Raw genomic sequence first — 21,255 nt, 5'->3', positions numbered from 1 at the left:
AGTCAGTAAATATTTGTTACATAAATCAATAGACAAATGAAAGAGTAGATGTTACCTGACTGTAAATAAATTTTCTTATGCCTACAATAGATATAATTACTCACACCGCTTATAAAATTACATCTTAATATTCTTCTTTTATTCTTTGTAAATTATGTTACAAACACATGTGAAATAAGGAGTGAGATGGGTTGCAATATTTGAAAACTCATGCTTCCTACACCAAAGAAAAACTGAAAATTCTTTGATGTCATTTTGAAAATTTCTTCATTTATACTTCCTTTACAACTATTAAAGCTAAAAATGGACCAAAATTGATTTTTGTTAAATGAGTTACCTGTTAAAAAACCAAAATTGAATAAGACAAACTTAATAAGAAGTATGAAAGAAGCATTCCTCATACAGTACAAGTTAGGAATTAAATAAAATGTCATTTGCTGATGGGAAAGCAAAGCAAATTCATTAGGAATTGACTTGATGGCCTTTCCACTTGCAGATTAATGTGTCATCTTCTGAGACACATCAGTTGCCATTTGCTGTAGTGACTTTCTGAACATGACCTGCTATGTGACCTGAATGAAGGGACTCAGTTGCCAGAATGATTTGGGAAAACAAGCTTCTAAATCATTTTGTGAGGGACACACTGACTAGTTCACAGGTTTTTGCCCAACAAAACACTGACCACATTTTCCAAGAACTTTTCACTTGGAGAAGTAGAAAAAGTCTTTCAATTCATTGTGCTATTTAAAATCGAAAGGCGTTTTCTTTAGAGATGTACTCTTATGACACTAAAGCCCCCCAAAATGCAACAATATGTGGAAGTCCTCCTCTCCTGTATACGTAAGGATTTCTATAAATTCTATTGAACAATGAGATTCTCAAAATTCAAGAAATTAACAAAGTGTGTTCATATGGAGATTTCTGTGATTCAGAGATTTCTAGGTGGATTTGCGTCTGCCACAAACTTTTGTTAAATGTGGTTAGATGCAAATATCAAGTGAGATACCTTCCATGTCTCAGTGGTGTTTGTACACGCCAGCACCTGCTTCTACTTTCTTCCTCGTGAGAGCACTTACATGCATACAGAGAAATGGCGCTGCTGTGTGTACAAGTTTCTCCTACATGACACTTGTACACCTAACTTAGGTACATATAGATGAGTTTTTGTTGAAATAATGTTAAAGCTACAGTGTAGCTTTGTATTATCACACCTCCACCATTCTCTGGACTTCGGCATGTTCTGTATGCAGCTTTGATTTGTTTGGCAGCTGGGGACATCTGACTCTCTAATATCTGGATCTTCTGTGGGGATCTCTGTGGTGTGAGGATTTTGGCCCTGCAGCTATTCCATGACACATAATTATTTTAGTTCAAGGAGTGAGTCTGAGTTCTTAACGAAGAGGGTAAAAATCACTAATACCACCTCTCTGCCAGCAGAAAGACATGCACTTAAGGGACAGTCTTCTATTTGATGAGCACACATATGCATTGGTTTTGTCAGGCCTTCCAGAATCTTCCAGTCTCCAAGTTCAGTCTAGTTCTAGGCTGAAGAACTACACTGGTCCCAAAGAGTCATGGTCTGAATGCAGTGACCCTGTGGATGGGACAGGCCAGCTGGCACGTGTGCCACCTGCAGACAGACCCCAGTCAGCCCTCATAGTTCCTAAAGGAAATACTTCATTGTTCTAACATTTTGATAGAACTGGAGAGGTATCAAAATGAGATAGAATGAATTACTTCATCGGTGTTCCCATTCACTTTATTCCTAGCTATCATCACAGTGCATTTCTGATAATAATTTACAGGTGTATCTTCCTGTACAGACTCTTAATCACATGCTAGGCAGGGGTAAGGATTCTAGAACAGTGGCTAACACAGAGTATAGTATAAATAAATGCTTGTTCTATTAGAGTGAATCAAAGGGAAACATATTTTAGTGGTCAACTTGTGTTCCATAACTGAAATAATTCTGTGCTTTCATAAGTAGAAATCTGCCAAAAATTATCTATATATGTATCAGTTTATATATATATATATGCTAGAACCAAATACACCACTATGGATAGTTTAAGAATCCACATAATAGAAAATTATGATCACTTACTATAATGTTTAACTTTAGACGTGCACATTATCAACTCAGGAAACACCAACACAATTTCATCTTGCATTTGCAACAAATCCCTAGACTTACAAAGAATAAAGAAAAGTGATATGGTTTTATTTTTTCTGGCCATTTAGTTTTAGAGCTCATATGAGTATGAACTACATAAATAACTCAAAAATATGAACTTATCTGACTCACTTGTAACTCACCGTTGAAGGCACCGACTGAAAAAATAGACTTGTACGTTAAGATGCTACAGATACTTCAAGGGAAGCAGTGGCAGCAGGACGTGTGTGTTTTGCAGCGTACTGGCACCAGCACACATAGATCACAACTTCTGCTAAAGAATATTTTAAAGATGCAAACACTGCTTCTCAAAAATATCCCCTCTGCAGCTGTAACTATGTGTATTGGCTCTAGGATAAAACAGTTCAAAAACAACCTAAATTTCCTGAAGTCAAGTTTTGGATTCAATTCTAGTTTTAACATGGATGTCATAACCTATAGAGGCTATTTGCACCATGACACGTTTAATTGACTCAAATATAACTTTTCTGAGGCTCACTAAAACGGAAGCAGAGAAGAGTGAATTTCAGCTACATTTAAATGGTAACTCAGATTCAGTCCTTAACCATACCTACGAAGAAATGCTTATTGTAAGCATTTACTCAAACTCATGCAGAAATATACTTATGTAAAATAAGATCAACGGCTTAGGAACCATTGTGACAAAGCTCTAACAGGAAATCGAATTCTCAAAGGTCCATTCCTACTTCCCTTTTTCGTTTCTTACGGAGAAGCTTGAAACTGTCAGATGGGTCATATTCTGACATTACCATACACAACTTGTCACAGCGTTGACATGCATGAACGGCGTGGCTTTATATCCCAATAAGAAAAAGAGCAAGCTGTTGGATAGCACAGAGGAGATATTCAGATTGGAGGTGTGTAAAAGTGAAGGCAGCTTCCATCTGCACATTGGGGGCGGGGGACACACAATGAGGAACCTGTCTCTGAGGAACGCTGTCCCTTGTTTTCCTCCTGCAGTTCAATTTGTGATGTCCGGAAATCAGGAGCTTGAGAGTTGGCATTTAATCTAGCCTTCCTCTGAAGGAGCTCTTCCATTTCTCTCACCTGCACCTTTAACCTTCTACCTTCTCTCTCTCTGATCCTTGTTTTTCTGTTTCAAGTATTTCCCTCTGGCCCCATTCCAATGTATTTTCCACCTGCAATTTCTCTAGCTAAACACAGAAAACACAAAGAAGCGGCAAGTGGCATTTGGTTCGTGGATATGTCCATTTCCACCATTTTTCAGAGGAAAACTCTATTTGTCTGAAAAGTGAAGAACACCACCAATGTCCTAAGAGCAGGTCATATCCTAGATAAGTATATCTTTCCTCTGGGCTCCTATGAACAATGTTCGTCAAATAAACCTGTCAAGTGAAAAGCTGATGATACTCTGCCAGCAGTCTCCACTCCACTGATGAGCACCTACCAGTGGAGGAGGCACGGGATCATTTCTTGGGCAATTCTGATTGGATAGTATTTGGATGGTATAGTTCATGCATACATTTGCTCATTCATTCATTTATTTACTGTACCTCTCCATTTTCAGGCAGTGTGCTCATCTCTGTGATTAAAGACAAACGAATACAATAAAATATAAATCCCGTAATTTGAGTACTATGAAACATAGTCAAACTCACATGAGTAGGTGGCCAATTTGATTTTCAGGTACTAGAGGTTGGGAAACCACAGCCAGACAGACAAATCTGGTCCATGGTGTCATTTTTTAATAATTGGGAAAAAAATCAAAAGAAGAATACTTTTTGGACATGTTAATATTATATAAGATGCAAATTTCGGGGCCCCAGATGAAGTCATACCGGAACACAGCTGTGCTCATCTGTTAACCTGTCACTCACGGCCGCACTCACACTGCCGTGGACAGTGGGGCAGTGGGGACAGATGGACCGCCAGCAAATCCGGGAGTACTCACCGCTGGGCCCCTCACCGAAGAAGTGTGCTCGCGTCTGCCATCTAGCTCTCCGTTCTAATCCTGGGCCCTGAATTCTAACTCTGACTTCCCCGTTTATTCCCGGAGTAAGCCCAGGCACGTAACTTCGTCTCCCCAATGTGGACCATTCATTATTGAATCTGACAGGGTTCGTGAGAAGTAAGATTAATTAAGTTGGTGGGGAAGCGCTTGGCACAGCAACGTGCTACTCAGATTAGCAACATTATGGTGACAGAATCTCAGAATAAGAAGTGTCCATTTATCCCATATGTTTGTGCAGATGTCAGCACAAGTGCAAAGTAAGTCACGGCATAAAGCTGTACAGCGAAACAAGCCGCTCTTAGCAGAAGAACTAGCAGAATCCAGCCTCAATTCAGTCCCTCGCTCACAGGCTGACTCTGGACACGACTGTCTTTCTGTGACTTAGTCTTCTTAACAAAATTAGGATGAAAACACCAGACTTACCCAATCTGTGGTGTTGTAAGAAGCGATTGTGATCAATTATTCAAAATGCTTTGTGAACTATGTAATAAGATGAAAATATGAAGCAATTATTGCCCTCTGTTAAGGGCAATGATCAGAAATTACTTATTTTTACATTGTTACTTTTAAGTAGCTTGGTTGCAATGTATCCTATAGTATATTATACTATTATAAAGTATTTCTCATGAGTGAATACAAAGAAGAGATGGTCTTTGCAGAGACACATAGCGACCATTCGCCAGGATCTAAGGCACATCGCATAGTGACATTCTCTGCATCTGAGTAGAAAATTAGATAAATAAATAAATCCATATATCAAAATGTAAAATTAGCTTAGGCATGGATGCCAAGACATAATTTAAGGACATAATTATATTTTTAAAAAGAAGCTGATCAATATGATTAACTCAGGCAAAGGCATTGAAAGGGAGAGGGGATGAAAAGAAATGTATTTTCTTGAGAGACTCATAGTAAGAGAGCTGTGGCCCTAAAAAAACAGACCTTCTGGAGGTGATTCGGGTACTGGCACAGCTCCGGTAGGATGGCCCTGGTAACCAACCGCAGGGCAGGGTCTCTGAGCCTCACTGGTGGGGGAGCAGGATGCAGGGCAGGGGGAGCACAGAGTTGGACAGGAAATGCTTTATGCAGTCATGTGCCACTTAAATAATGTGGAGGTGATGGTGATTATATGGATGTTGCACATGGCTGGACGCTACTAAATGACTTGAAAACCACAAAGAAAAGGACTGACAGGCTGGGGTCAGCCAGCTGTCCGATCGGAAATGCTTTCAGATCAGGCTGGCAGTTGTCCCCACAGGGTTTAAAGAGTCTCTGACCCTTTTGGTAGAAGGCACTTGCAGTTTTCACTAGAATTAAAAAGTACCTACGTTTGTCTCCTCTTTTCTTGTCTCTGCCAGCACCATCATCTCAAGGTCTACAGAGAAGGTGGTTTACCAACATGCATTCCTGCAAAACATCACCTACACACTCAGACATATTGAACGGCAAAGAAGCTAAGCAACGGGCACATCCGAGGGATGTACCAGTCCCCCACATGCTGGTACCAAGTCAACAGCTAGGCTGATACAGTGAGAATGGCTTGTTAGAGGACATCTGTCTTTCCCAACTTGACAAGACACTCTGGGAGGGATGTTCAGCCTTTCGGCATCTCTGGGCCACACTGGAAGAAGAAGAGTTGTCTTGGGCCACACATTAAGTAAATTGTGACACATAATCACAAAAAATTCTCATAATGTTTTAAGTGAATTTACAATGTTGTGTTGGACCACATTCATAGCCATCCTGGGCTGCATGCAGCCTGTGCACAGCAGGTTGGACACTCCCACTCCACAGAGGGGAACGCTGTCCCCAACTTGTGGCATACACACTAGACCAATGGCCGAGGCGTGGGGCTGGTCCCAACGTGTCCAGGAACCACTGGACAAAAGTCAGATTGGTTCTTCTCACCATTCTTCCTGGGATCTCTCTGTACCTCCCAGTGCTTCCAGAGTTTTATTTATCCTCTGGCAGAGACAGTTTAAACATCTAGGTAAAACATGCTTTTCTACTGTGTACTATAAATACGCTATGATTCTGAGATGTTTCAGTGTTTTTAGTTGGTTGGCAAGGTTAAAATTTCGAGATACTTGACAGGTGCATTGTTCTGCGTTTTGATAGCAACAGAGGCTGTGTGCTTTGGAGGTGTGGGTTTTCTGTTCTGGAAGAGGAAGGCTATCATCTCTCGAGTGTGAGGCAGGGGGAAGGATCGATTACGCAAATATCTCGGGGAGTCAAAGTCCAGCATGAACATTTGTCCAAATTCAAAAACAAATGTCAATGCCTACGAATCGATTACGTGAAAATCTTCAATTCACCTGACCTTTTTACTGAAAAATTCTTAGACATTTATGGTAGAGGAAAGAATTTCCCAAGAGATTTGATAAAGGTCAAAGTACAGACTGGAGTATTATTTGAAATTTAGTTTCCAATAATTATTTATGACTAGACTTTAAAATCGCTTACGAGGAAAATTTCAAATGGCTCTCATCCGGAACCAGGCAAATTTCCTTGGAGTTTCCTAATATACTCGTGTTGACCTTGGTTCTCCAACTCCCAGTTCCCAGCTCCCCAAAATCAAACAGAAGAGAGAAGGAAGGACCTCTCTCCCTTCCTCTCTCTCAGGGTGCCCAAAACTAAGGAGGCATGTCCAAAGACCATCGCCTCTACTAAACTAGAATTAATGTATAGGATGGAGGCAAAGATAAACCTTATTGGAGGCCAACCTTTGACTCAGAAGAAGAGAGAAAGTAGAACAAGTATGGAAATTCTGAAGACCCAGAGGCATGGAGAAAAATACCAAACAGCACTCAGGATTGTGGGATAACCTCACAAAAGGTTAATGGCTAGCTTCAGGAAAAGGGTGTGCTTCTGCGAGGAGATTATTAAGGAGAATAGACCCAGATCATAGACTGGCTTAGAAACATGTCGCTAAGTGATGGCAAGAAAAGACATTGGATGCTCCGATGCATATGGCTTCCCATTTTTATTTCTCTGCCTCTGCGGCATGAATTGACAGTGTCTAAGTGAAAATAATTATCTTGTGTGTTAACATTCTTCCCCATAAGGCTCAGTTTTAAATTTCCTAGACTGTAGAAATCCAACACCAGCTCCTGTAATGCAAACACTCACTGCCTTTTTAAGGGCATTTGATGATTTTTAAATTGTTGGAATAGCATTCATGGTTTAAAATAGTCATGGTTAATATATTGAAAAAATGAAATGCTCCTATAACCATGTCTTGTATCATTATTTAGCCACACTATGTAGCAAGTTTTGCTTGATTTTTATATTTTTGCTTAGTACTCTGGCATAGAGAGTTATGTTTCCAATAATAAGGAAAAATTAAGTTCAAAAGAAGAGACAATCAATTATTTGAAATAGTTGACTTTTGATGGTGTAAGGCCACATCCGTAGTAGTCAGGGTGTGAGTTCTAATTCTAACACTGCTTACTCATCTGCAAAAAATATGTGTGTATGTGTGTGTGTGTGTATATATATATATATATATATATATATATATATATATAGAGAGAGAGAGAGAGAGAGAGAGAGAGAGAGAGAGAGAGCGCAATGTTTCCCTTATAGGGTTCATGTGCTGATTAAATGAAATCAAATATATTAAGGGCTTACAAGTCACACGGAACCTACAAAGTTCCTGGAAGCATTCATAACCATTAGCTGTCAATACCCAGAGATCCTCAGTCTGAAAGGAAACAGAGACGTGTATTTTAATAGACATGTGCCCACCCTACTTGCTAGCAGTTAAGGCAAGGATATATACATTAAGTGACTTTTCTTTTTCATTTCTCTTTGGCCTATTTTTCCTTCTATCCTTGGTTACCTCCAAATGACATCCTCCACTTTTTGTAAGACACACTCTCATTGGTTGATAAAATAATTTGGAAGAACATTGGTCTTAATTTATCACCCATCTTATTTCTTTCTTTAGGAAAGCGATGACTGTTACAATTAGAGAAACCCTAATGTCAGAGACTCACGTGTGAACTTAAAAGAATTCTCTAGTCCAAGGTTCTCGAATCCTTGCTAAATACACAGAAAAATAACCTCAGGCTGCAAGACTCAGAATTTCAGAACAACTGTTTTGAACTTGAACAGATAGATCAGTAGTGAAAATAAAAATGAATATGGCCCATCACTGTTAAAAAAATAATTGTTCCTATGGCCACCTGTGACTACCCAAACTAAACACAGGTATGAGAAAAGTTGCATACTTTATAAAAGTATACTTTTTTGTACTTTACAACTTTACAGAAATTGTGTAATTAACAGCATTTCCACTGCTTAAGTATTTAAAATACAAAATAATTTCTAATAATATTCAAGAGAAACATCTTACTCTGTTAAAGAAATACCTGAATTCAATGTGAAGTTCAGAGGACACTAAATATATTTAATTAACAACTCCTAGAAGAGTTATTATGAGAAGATTTGGCTTATCTTATAATTTAAGTGACCAGCACTAGCTTCTGGATATTGTAGTTTCTTAAAACACCATACTCACCATCTGTTTTAGAGGGTGCATATGAAACTATGATATTTAGAAATTATCAAATTATAGTCAAATATAGAGCATATCCAAATCATATTCCAAATGAATATATAGACAGTTATGTGCTGTTCCCATTTTGATTTTATTTTTCTTTCAACCGGATAGAAGGTTGAAATAGAAGGCTCTTTTCTATTTGATATGTACTTATCTTTCCCCTCTTCCATTCAATCAACTGTCCTTCATGGGACGCCTACTAAGGGCCCCGCACTGTTGCAGACTGAGGCTGAGATCTCTCTGCCATCTAAACTTACAGGTTTCTTCTTTACCTTTTTTGTCATGTTCCTATTAACCTGGGATTTTAGTGTAAGAGTAGGAGGGTGATGGCTCATGTTTCCAGGTCTCTGTTCATATGAAAACATGTTTTCTCAGGGGAATATCTTGAGGATGATAAAAGAAAAGTTCTAAATCAAATGCCTCTAGTGTAATACAAAATATTTCTCTTGATTGGAAATTTTCATCCTTGTTAAATGCTACTCTAGTGCAACAGTTTGTGTAAAGCAGTTTTGAATTTGAAGCATTGGGAGTAATGGTCGATCAGACGATGTGAAAATGTACATAACACATTAACATGAATGTACTAAGTTCCCTGGTTGCCCCATGGAAAGCAGTAACCAGGATCTGGAAGGAACTGGACAGGACTTAGGGGCCAAAGCCAGAAGACCCAGATGTACATGTGTGCCCTGAAGAGGACAAGACCTGGAGGGGACCACCGCGGAGGCCGCGGGTACCCCGAGGACTTCAAGGAAACACCAGATGCCCAAAATGGTCACCCCCAAAATGATTGGGGATTTCTGAAGAGAGGTGGCTGATGCCAAGACATACTAACATTCAACAGTTTTAATGAATGCCGTCCCTTCTCTTCCCACTCGTAACACAATCTTCAGTAGACTGTTCTCTGTCCAGTAAAAGTGAGAAAGTTATGGTTAAAGGAAGAGATCTGGGAACACAATTAAATCGTCAATCTAACTTAGTGAGAAACTTTATTTGAAGACCTGGCCACCAGGTCTACTAATGGGATAACCCAGTGAAGAAGTTTTAAATACTTTATTCCATCCCAAAATTACAAACTATTTTGGAAAAAAAAATCAGTTACTGAAGGCACTGGATCATCCGCAATAAAGAATCACGGGCTTTTATTCATTACTAGCTTTATATTGATCCATTTTCTGTGAATGCAGGACGAGCGGCACTTTTAGTCTTGGGTAATTGGACTATTTAGACCTGTATTTGTCCAAATGACCAGAATGCATATCCATGTGTGAGAGTTCGATTTTCACTTTCCCCAGAATATTATTTTTCTCTCGTGGTTTAGTCATATTGAATATCTTTTAATCGATTCTGTTTCTTGAGTTTTGTCCATATGCCTCAGAATGTTCCAGAATGCTTAAATTCATTCTGTCTTATAGCAAGGCAGAATCACTAACACACTTCTAAATTAACCTGCTTGCAACCATCAATACTTAAAATTATATAACCTTTCTGATACATTCACAGTAATCTCAGCAATCTAACTCTCTTTCCTAGAACATGTAAAGTCACTGAGAGGTATGAGATACATGAAGTTTTAATCACTTCCGATCAACAACGATTGTGTTGACCTCAGAACATTAAATTATGATGACACTGGATTTCTAATTATACAATACCCTTCTCGTCAAAGATGACACTATTTAACTATGTCAGAAAATAAAATCTCAGGAATCTCTTCATCTAAAATCTCCAGCTCGGTTAACTCCCCCAGCACCATACACATCTGCTCGGTAGCTCCCATGCATTCGTAAGCATGCACTTAAATGTGTGGTTTTTGGTGAATCCTACGTCCCTCACTAAAGGCAATTCTCTGAGGTCAGGTCCATTTCTATCTATACATCACACACCATCAAATTACTAGATCCTAACACAGAAAGTACTATGCAAATACTTGCAGAATTAAAGATTGCATATATAATTTAAGAAAAAACCTTGAAAATATTTTTCTTTTTAACACAGAACAAAACTCTTTTCCTGCCCTCTGTATTTTCCCTCATCCTACCCTAAAAAATCTGAGACAAATTGCTCCCTGTCAGTATATGTGGCCCTTCTACCCATCACAGCATTCCTGCAAACCAGCATCATTCCTGGTGTCTGCAGATGCACAGCGGGGAAAGGGGGAATTTTTTTTTTGCTTCACTGTCAATATCCCTTTCTTTTTAAACAACTTTTTACACATATCCCCCTATTTAACAGGATGCTCTGAAATTTTTACAGAGCTGAAATTTTACAGAGAAATTTTAAAAGACTACCCTTTTATTTACATTTATTCCTGCTAATGCTTCAGGCTCCACTGTCTCACCGGCCGCTGCCCTTCACACTCAGTTCTCACACACCTTCGTTCTTCACCTGCCTGGCTGATCTTCCGCTGTTCCGTGTACTTGCATAGCTCCTGACCTAACCTATCAAAGCGTCTACCGTGTGTGACTGTCTGGGTTGGGTGTTTTCTGCGGCAGCCATCCCCGTGTATCACCCTATTGAATCACCGCTGCTTCATCCCAGTGGCAAGCGCACGGGAGCGTGGATAAACATTTGCCGAACAATGATTGACTAAGATAATGAATGAATGAACACATGGACATTTAATTTTGTTGTCTTGCTTTGCTGAGAGAGTTCAGTTTGTGAAGACATGTTCCCTCTTTAAATTCCAATCAATAATACAATTTGGGGGTGTGAAAAAAGTATGTAAAAAAGTTTCTGTTTTATCTTGCATAAGTCAAATAAAGAGGGCTGCTTACATAGATACTAGTTAAATTTAACATTTTACCTACCTACGCCATTTTCTTCTCATTTATGAAGCAGCATTTTAACACTGAAAAATGTAGTTAGTCTGAAAGGGAGAAACAAACAAACATATCTGACCCTTCAATTTGTATCATGTTGTTTGCAGTTAGGACTAGGGAGAAAACCAAGTCACTTTAAGAGCATTTCCCTGTACTACGTAGAAAATTGCTGGAGGTAATGAGTGTCCAGAAGGGAACGCTGAGCTGGAGCCAGAGGAGCCCATGGTGGGCCATTCGCTGACATCAGGAAGGCAATCGGTGAAAGGAGGGACAGAGTGTATCTTCCTGCTCTTTCCAGCTTAAGACTTTCCCGCCTTTGTTTGTAAACTCCACAGTTTTGCCTCCCCGTGCATGCCTGCGAAGATGTGTGCAAGATTCTAGGTGAACCAGGAATGGGAAAGGGTAATCTACTTCCTTTGGAAGATCTTACGGTCTAATTTGGAGTGAGATCATTCACCTTGAAAGATGCATTCCCTCGTGCTCATTTTGGCAGCAAATATACGAAAGCTGGAACAATATAGATAATATTAGCATGGCCGCTGGGCAAGGAAAGATACATGCCCCCATCAAACATTTGCTAGAAACCTACTCGGTGCCAGCACCTGTGGTGGGTGCTCTTGCTATAAGACAGTAGCTTCAAACTCAGATAACCTTACCACTACAGAGAGAACATGAGCATGGAGAAGTATTCTGAAGGCTTTATGGGATATAACAGAATTACGATCCTTGAGACTGACCTCTAGGTCTCTGGCTGGTCAGTCCAATATAGAGCGTGTTAATGGAATTTGAATGGCGAGGGAGAAACATGTACTAATCGAGTGCCCACACAAGTAGTGCACAATTTTTAGAACTGCGTAGACACAAAAGAATTAATCATTTAGATAAGCTGTTACTTAAACACCGTTTTGCAGATAATCAAACAGACTCAGAAAACCTCCTATGTAAGTGCTCACAGGAGAGCGAGCAAGATGGTGCAGGATAAAAACTTGGACCCGGGTCTCCTGGATCCCAAAAATAGCAATAAAATGAGGGATGCATATTTTCAGAGGAGTATGTGGAAAAGGTGGAAATTATCATAGATATTGAAAAAGAGTTAGACTTTTTCAATTGAATTTTTATTTTGAGATAACTGTTGAGTCTTAAGCAGTTGCAAGACATACTTCAGGTAAACCCCATGTACCCTCTACCCTGCCTTCCCCAGTGGGAACATACCGTAACTAGATGTCAAAATGCAGCCTGTGCCCATTGTGACAAGAAGCCGTCAGGTGGCCATTCCACAGCCACAGCCACACCCAGCCACACCCCTCCCATCATTCCAGAATCCCTAACCACTAACCACTAACCTGTTCTCCATTTCTAAAATGTCGTCACATCCATAGCGTTACAGAAATGGAATCATGGACTGCGTAGTCTGTTAGGATTGGCATTTTCCAGTCCACGGTGTTTGCTGCTGCTGTTCGGAAAGATGCCAAAGTCTTTCCAACGTGATTCTATTACTTCTGGTCACCCCCAGCAGTAGGTGACTGGTCCAGGAGCTCTGCATCCACACGCACATGTGTGGCCATTGTCACTGTTGTCTATTTAGCCTTTCTGTTAGGTGCATGGCTCTGCCCCAGTGCGTTTAAGTTTGTATTTCCCCATTGGCTAACACGCTGACCATCTTTTCCTGTGTTTGCTTGCTGGAGACAAATCACCTTAGCTTCCCTTCCTCTGAGAATGCCCTGAAGGACAGAGCATTTTGAGTTGACAGTTCTTCTACAATTCGGACACTCGGGTGCCACTTCTTACCAGCCTCCCTCCTCTGACGAGAGAATCGCTATCCTTCCGACTGTTGTGGCTTCCCCATGTCAGGTGTCAAGTCCTCCTGGGTGCTGTCAAGATTGTTCTCTTAATTTTCCTTAAGTTTGAAGGATGGGTCTTCATGTAAATGTTCTGACTTTACATTGCAAGGGTTCACTAAGCTTCCCGAGTGTAGATTTGGCCCTAGTCCTAAATTTGGAAAATGTTCACCCACTGTTTTCCGTTGAGTACGATTCTGCCTATGCCCTTTCACCTTGCACGTGGTCTGGCCTCCAGGAGCACGAATGTTTGCTCTCTGGTTATCATACCACAGGCCCGGCCTTGAGTCCCATTGGGAAAGGCACTGTTTTATTCTGTCATTCAGACTGAATAACTTCTGTTCTTCTGTCCTGGTCAGGGATTCTGTCGTCTGGCCCTTCCATTTTTTTTTTTTTTTTTAATTGAATCGATGTGTTTTTCTGTTCTAACTCTTCCATTTGTTGCTTCCTTATATTTTGTATTTCTCCACTGAAAATTTCTACTTTTTAAAATTTCTTTCAAGCATATTCACGATGATTCCTTAAAGCATTTTTAGGATGGCCGATTTCAAATCCTCGCCAGGTAACCAAGACATCACTCTCGTTTCGGTCGTTGGCATCTGCGGCCTGTCCTCTTTCATCCACTTTGCAGATATTTGGGTTCTTGATGTGATGAGTAATAGTTGCATCCTGGATATCAGGGGTGTTGTGTGATATGAGACTCTGGATCTTGTCTAAACATCATGCTTTCAATGGGTCCCTCTGACCCTGCTCTGGCAGGTGAAGAGGAAGTCACACACCTGGACATGCAGGAGTCTGGCTTCCCCTCTAGACACCCATGGACACCCGACTGAGGTGCTTCTTGTGACTGCTGGGGAAAGATGGGAGTTCCTACCACGCACTAGACCTGCCTCGCTGGGACAGAGTGGAGGTGGCAGGAAGGACTGGCTCTCTACTGATTGACCTCTGCTGACCCCACCGGGGTCGGAGGTCTTTTACTCCCAGCAGAGATAAATGTCCTGGCTCCTACTCCGCCTTCTTGGCCACCACTCAGCAGCGAGATGGGACATGTCCTTTGTAGTCTGGCAAGGGAGGAAGTCTAGTCCTCCACTCAGCTTAGTGAACGGGGGTCTGAGGGAAGGGGCCATTTTCATTTTTTCTGTGATATCAGGCTGACTTGGAGCAGTTATTGTCTAAATGTTTTCTATGTTGCTAAGCTGACCATCCCTGATCCTTCAGTAGAGCAAACAGACTTTGGTTGGGTTGTTTTGCTCTTGTTTTGCTCTGGGCTTCTTGGAGTTTACAGGTCACTGGCTTCTTCAGCTCCAACTCCGGGATATAGGTGGCCGAAAGGAAACCTGGGAAACTCATCGACAGGTCCCTTCTAGGTCCCCAGTTACCTTGGGGGCACGCCTCTTCTCTTCAGCTTGGAGCACCTTTTTGTGTTGGTTTTACATACAACGTTGAGAGTTTTAAGTCACACTTACTGGGTTGAGTTGGGAAAAGTATGTCTACTCCACATTGTCGAAGTGAAGCAGGAAAAGAATACAAGTGTGCGGGTGGGTTTCCAGGGACAAGACCAAGCCACACATCAGAAGGAACAAAATAAAAAATCAAAATTTCAAAAATTTGAGAATAAAATGTTTGTGATACATATTTTTTGATAATGCAAGATAAAATGGTTTCTCTCGGAAAATGTTTATTCCAAAAATGTTGGCCTAACAAAGGTCACAGGAGTGTTTCCTGATTATGGGTCTGCTCTCACACAGCTCCCAGACTGGAGAAAGAGAGAATGCCAGTTTTAGAATGATTTCCTGATGTCCATTCTAAATAAACTTCTCACTTCCAGTTCAAGGGTCCTGAATCTTAACTATGGAGAAAGATCAAATGTCTCCATTATGTATATGCATAGATGCATATATTGAGACATATTCATTTATCAAAAAGTGACTGTGTGCTCAGAGAATTCACCTCATTACACATTAACCAGAAGTCAATTATTTAAACACTCTGGGGCCTCTTTGTCGGGGCTGAACTTTACATTTCTTTGACCAATCTGATTTCCAAAATGGAAATCCTCATCAAACTACTTCTGGAAGAGATGGTTCAGATCAATAAATACACAGAACACACTGATCAAAAGAAAATGATACTGTTACCAAATTGGTGGGTGTCAGTAACAGTTTTAAAAAATGGTCCATGCTACATGGTTTAACCATCGATGGCTAAAGGATGGTGACGTCTGATATTCAGATACGACTTCTTCTTCAAGTCAGACGCTGTTATCTGAAAATCCATGCTTCTGCAGTCCTGGCTTCAGGAGACCTGCACCAGGATGACAGGGCAGGTCTGCGATGTCACATGCTGGCTGGGGCAGCGTTCGGTCTCTGGATTTAAAACTCATTAGTGGAATGGCCTTTGGTAAATTGCCCAGCTTGCTATACAACCTGAGCCTGAGTGTGCCTCTCTGGGAAACTGAAACTAAATAGGAACACAGGTAGAAAAATTATTTCAATAACATTTGAGGTTACATTGTAACCTTGAGCAAGGTGATTTCTTAGTCTAAGTTTCCTTTAAATGTGGATAAGATACATAGATATAGGAGTGTCCAAATACTACATGAGATCTAATATTTCAATGGCCCAGCACTACATATACAAGTTTTCAGTGAATAGTAGCTAATATAAAAAATATGATATCAATAAAAATGGGCAAATGAGAAAATGTATAAGTTTACATAAGAAAATGTATTTAAAATGGCATTTTTAACCTATCAGCAGGGCAGATATTAAAAATATTATCCACCGTTGCCTACTGAATAATAAAATGAGTATGTTTATATATCATAGGCAAGTAAAACTGTAAATTGATCCAATTTTTCTAATGGACCATTTGGCAATGTGTATAAAAGATTTTAAAAATAAAAATTTTCTTGACCAAGTCATACCATATCTAGGAATTTACCCTAAGCAATTTTTAAATGTCCAAATATTTATGTTCATATGCATACTTACTGCAATGTTGATTATTTAAAAATAAAAATTAAAAGATTTTAAAAAATAGGCTATACTTTTAATTAAACTATGGTGCATATATGATGTACAGAATACCTTTAAGACTCCACCCAAAACTGTTAGAACTGAATGAATTCAGTAATGTGACAGGATACAAAATCAACACATACAAATCTATTGTGTTTTTTCTATCTATTCTGTGCACCAATAATGAACTACCAGAAAGAGAAATGAAGAAAACAATCCCAGGTACAATGGCATCAAAAAGGATAAAATACCTAAGAATAAATTTAACCAAGGAGGCGAAAACCTCTGAAGAGATATTCGGGAGATACTGAAAACTACAAGACATTAAAGAAGTAGGAAAAGACACACATATTCCATGCTCATGAATCGGAAGGATTAATATTATTAAAATGTCCATACTACCCAAAACAATCTACAGATTTGATAAAATCCCTTTCAAAATTCTAATGCTGTTTTTCATAGAATAGAACAAATGTTCCTAAAATTTGCATGTAACCACATAAAACCCCAAAAGGGCCAAAGTAATCTTAAGAAGAACAAAGTTGGAGGTATCCTGTTCCCTAATTTCAAACTATACTACAGGCTGTAGTAACCAAAACAGTATGGCATTGGCATGAAAACAGACACATAGATCAGTGCAACAGAACAGAGAGCCCAGAAATAAACCCACAGCTATATGGCCAATTAATTTATGACAAAGGAGCCCAAAATACACAATGGGGAAAAGACAGTCTCTTCACTAAACAGTGCGGGGAAAACATGACCACTCTCATCACCACACCCAAAAATTAACTCACAATAGATTAAAGATTTGCATGTAAAACCTAAAACCATAGAACACTTAAAAAAAAAAAAAACATAGGCAGTAAGCTCTTTGACATAGGTGTTAGCAATGAATTTTTGAATCTGAAACTAAAAGTGAAAGCAAAAATAAACAAGTAGGACTGAATCAAATCAAAAAGACACTGCACAGCAAAGGAAACCACCAACAAAATAAAAAGGCAACCTGCTGAATGGGGGAAATAGTCGCATGCCATATATCTCATAAGGGGTTGATATTCAAAATACATAAAGAACATATAGAATTCAATAGTGAAATAAATAGTCTGATTTTAAAATGGGCAGAAGATCAGGATAGACATTTTCCAAAGAGGACATACAGGTGGCCAACAGCTACATGAAAAGATGCTCAATGTCACTACTCGTCATGGAATGCAAACAGTAAGATATCACCTCATACTTGTTAGAATGCCTATCATCAAAAAGACAGCAAACAGTAAGGATGTGGAGGGAAGGGGACCCTTGTGCACTGTTGGTGGGAATGGAACTTGGCGCAGCCACCATGGAAAACAGTGTGGAAGGTCTTCTCTAAGTTAAATAGAGAACTACCATATGATCTAGCAGTTCCTTTCCTGGGTATTTATCTGCAGAAAACAAAAACACAAACTGGAACAGATATACACACCCCCGTAATCATGGCAGCACTACTTAAAATAGCCAAGACATACAAACCACCTACATTTTCATGGATGAATGAATGGATGAAGAAATTATAATGTATAGTTTCATATACAATGGAATATTATGCAGCCATAAAAAATAATAAAATCTTGCCGTGTGTGACAACCTGGCTTTGAAGGAAGTGTGCTAAGGGAAATAAGCTGAACAGAGAAGACAAATATGCTGTCGCTTTGCTTTGTGGGTGGAATTTAAAGAAGAGAGCTCATAGCCAGGGGCCAGGGTGGACGGTGGGCAAGGTGGGTAAAGAGGGTAAAAAACTGTCAGAAAATGTTATGATTTTAATACCTAAACATAGTTAAAGTAAGAAATCAAAAATAATGCCAACAAAATCGTTTTTCTATCTGTTGTGCTTTCAAGGAAAGGTGGTGGTAGCTTCTATCCTAATTTAAAATGTAAATGCACACATATGTACTCACACATACAACACACACAAGTTCATTGTTTCTATGAGAATCTGTCCCAAGATTTCTTTCCTTTTGAACAAAGCCTTCTTTCTGCAATTTCATTCAATTGAGTATACCGTTTAGGTGCACCTAGTAAAGACATAATCAATTCGTGCCTACCTTTGCTTTCAACTTCCAGCGCTTCATTAAGAATTTTAAAATAGAAAACTCTCACTCATAGTACTTAAATACCTCATGGGAGATTGCCGTGAGGTGGGGAGAATGTCTGCATCCTAATATAAGGAACACCGCTGAGCTCTATAGATATGAGGTAGCTTACGCAAGGCCATATAACTGATCGATGAGCCTCAGAACTTTTTATTAAATCAAAGTTAATACGTTGTACATCAGAGATCCTATATTGCTGTGGCTCCCAGTGTGTCCTGAAAATGATGATGGAAGACAAGGCCCTCGGCTTTCAAGGGGAATTCTAATAAACAGGCACACACGCCTCCCTCGGTTCCTGTCCCTGGCGGCTCGGTAAGTTCTTATGCCCCGTGTTATGTGATGCTTAATCAAAGATGCTCCCCAGATCTCAGAGCCAAGGAAAAGAGGTCCCTATCAAGATGGTTTCATTCTATTTAGACAACAAATGATGCAGAAGCCATCATCGCTTTCTCTTTGATGTAGCAGCTGGGAAGGGTCGTTTGCAGCAGTAGTTCCATCTTCCTCATCTTGCATCTCTCCCTGTGCCTGCCCTCCCCCCAGGACCTTTACATGGCCCTAGAAGAGGTGGCCAGGACAGGCGGCGATGCACTCTGGGGCCACCAGGACAGAGAGAGCCCGTTCTCAGGAACTGCCTTCCTGATTCCCACCAGTAAAGCACCCTGCCTCAGCCAACTGTTCCTCGCAATATGTAATGTTTTAAAAAATCCTGGGCAATAACTATGAATGTTCTTCTTTCTGACATTTCAATCCATACACTGAGACTCGGAGAGGCTGAGGGAGTTGACCTGCATAAAGTCATCAGCAGCCATGGAACCTCTTTGGCTCCACAATCTAGGCGTTGCCCACTGAGCTGTGTTCACCTGATAGAAAACGCACTGCGCTGTGAGTCCAGGCTTCCCAGACGGGTGTAAGGAAGAGACCGTCTACGACCCATCACTCTCCTGCCAGCCCGCACATTCGCTAGCTTCATTCTATTTCCTGAAATGCCCTACACATTTGTACCCCAGATGTCTTCCGGAATTACCGGGTGCCAGATAAATTATTTATGATGTTCCACTTTTAATGCACTAACGCAATTTTCTAAGAGGTGCAAATAATTCAATCTCCCCTCGTAACTCTAAGGATGATAATTCCTTCTTTATCAACATGGCAGAGAATCAAGAGTTTACAATCTGTGAAAATTAATTTGATGGTGGTAGGAATGGAACGTGGGGTTTTCTACTGTTTTATGTGTTATACCTAAGACATGAATGAACCATAACAAAAGCAAGGAGCCCCTGCCTGCCGCTGGCTGCCAACGACCGTGGTGATTTCACCAGAAACTATGTGCATTACATCGTTATGTCATTGGACCTGTCAGATCTGGCAGCTGATTGAACTTCTAATAACAGTGTTTACTCACAGTAAGACTTGTATTGGCTACTCGGTGGTTTTTTAGTCAAATATTTTGTCTTTAAAAATGTTCAGAAAATTCAGATCTAAGGAAGAGCCAGCATCCTTCCACAGCATTTTAAATCATTCTTTTCCTTGATTCTGCACAGCATTCTTCCTCATAACCTCAGATGCCTCGGTTATGCTCCTTAGGACAGCATATCATTTAGTGATGTTCAGACATGTTCAGTATTACACCCTTTATCCAGTTTCTTACCTCCGCTCGTAACTCACAGATTGCTCTGTCCTGGCTCTCTTGAGGTTTTGATTTTTCCTTCACATCCTCTGATAATTCTCCCATTTCAGTTTTATGTTGACCATGAAGAGCGTTAAACTAAAAAAATAAATAAATAAAAGTTAAAACTATAATCACATGGTGCTACAAAGACTGTTTCCAGGGTAATCCTTGCTAGTCTTTATTTTGCTTTTAGTTTTAGTCTTTTTTTTTTTTAGGTGGATTCTGGCAGGTTTTGTGGTTATTTACATAATTGTTGTGCCTAAACCATTTATTTTTTTACTTGTAGTTGGAAATTCCTAAGTTGTTAGAAAACAAATCAGCAAATCCCCATGATCCAAATTTATCAAGTGAAAATTGGGCAAAACTCAGTTACCTTCACAAACTCTTGATATTAACCAATTAGATTGTAAATTAATGCAATGAATCCTTTGAGTCTTGACTATTAGGCCCACACGCCTCTGTGTAATCCTGCTTATGTCTATTTTTTCTGCAGTAGAGAGAGTATAAAGATTGTAACAGAGACCAGTGCGGGCAATGAAGAAATACATCTACGTAATGCTGGAGCTGGTCAAATATAGGCAGAACATCTGTAAAAGATGCCGATACATTCCCATGGGCAACTACTGCAGAAAAACAGGATGAACACATGGTGGTCACTCCAGGCAGTGGAATAGTATTCAGCACTAAGAAGAAATGAGCTATAAAGCCATGGAAAATCAGAGAGGACATTTTAATGCTTACCATTAAGTGAAAGAAGCCAATCTGAAAAGGTTACGTATGTACTGTAAGATTCTAACAATAGGACGTTCTGGAAAAGGCAAAACTGTGGAGGCAATGAAAAGATCAGTGGTTTTCAGGGACTGGGGAAGAGGAGAGGACCAGGCGGAGCACAGAGGAGTTGTGGTCAGTGAAACTGCCCCGTGTGATGTGATAGAGGAAGTCCACGTTACTGTACGTGTGTCTGAACCAGCAGAATGTGCAAGGAGGGACCTCAAGGTGAACCAGGACTTTGGGCGATGGTGATGTTGCTGTAGTTCAACAGTTGTG

The 21,255-nt window shown here is 40.0% G+C and overlaps 1 protein-coding gene across 1 annotated transcript in view; it reads right to left on the bottom strand.

The window, feature by feature from the left end:
• Positions 1-21,255, bottom strand: part of CCDC102B (coiled-coil domain containing 102B) — a 143,452-nt gene that overhangs the window by 71,677 nt on the left and 50,520 nt on the right. The window contains exon 5 of the mRNA XM_045187626.3: positions 20,188-20,304. Within this exon, the coding sequence (XP_045043561.2) occupies positions 20,188-20,304 (117 nt within the window). The remainder of the gene's footprint in view (positions 1-20,187; positions 20,305-21,255) is intronic.

Source organism: Desmodus rotundus, chromosome 10 (genome assembly GCF_022682495.2).
Source record: "Desmodus rotundus isolate HL8 chromosome 10, HLdesRot8A.1, whole genome shotgun sequence".
NCBI lineage: Eukaryota > Metazoa > Chordata > Mammalia > Chiroptera > Phyllostomidae > Desmodus > Desmodus rotundus.
This window is presented reverse-complemented; position numbering and strand designations above follow the sequence as displayed.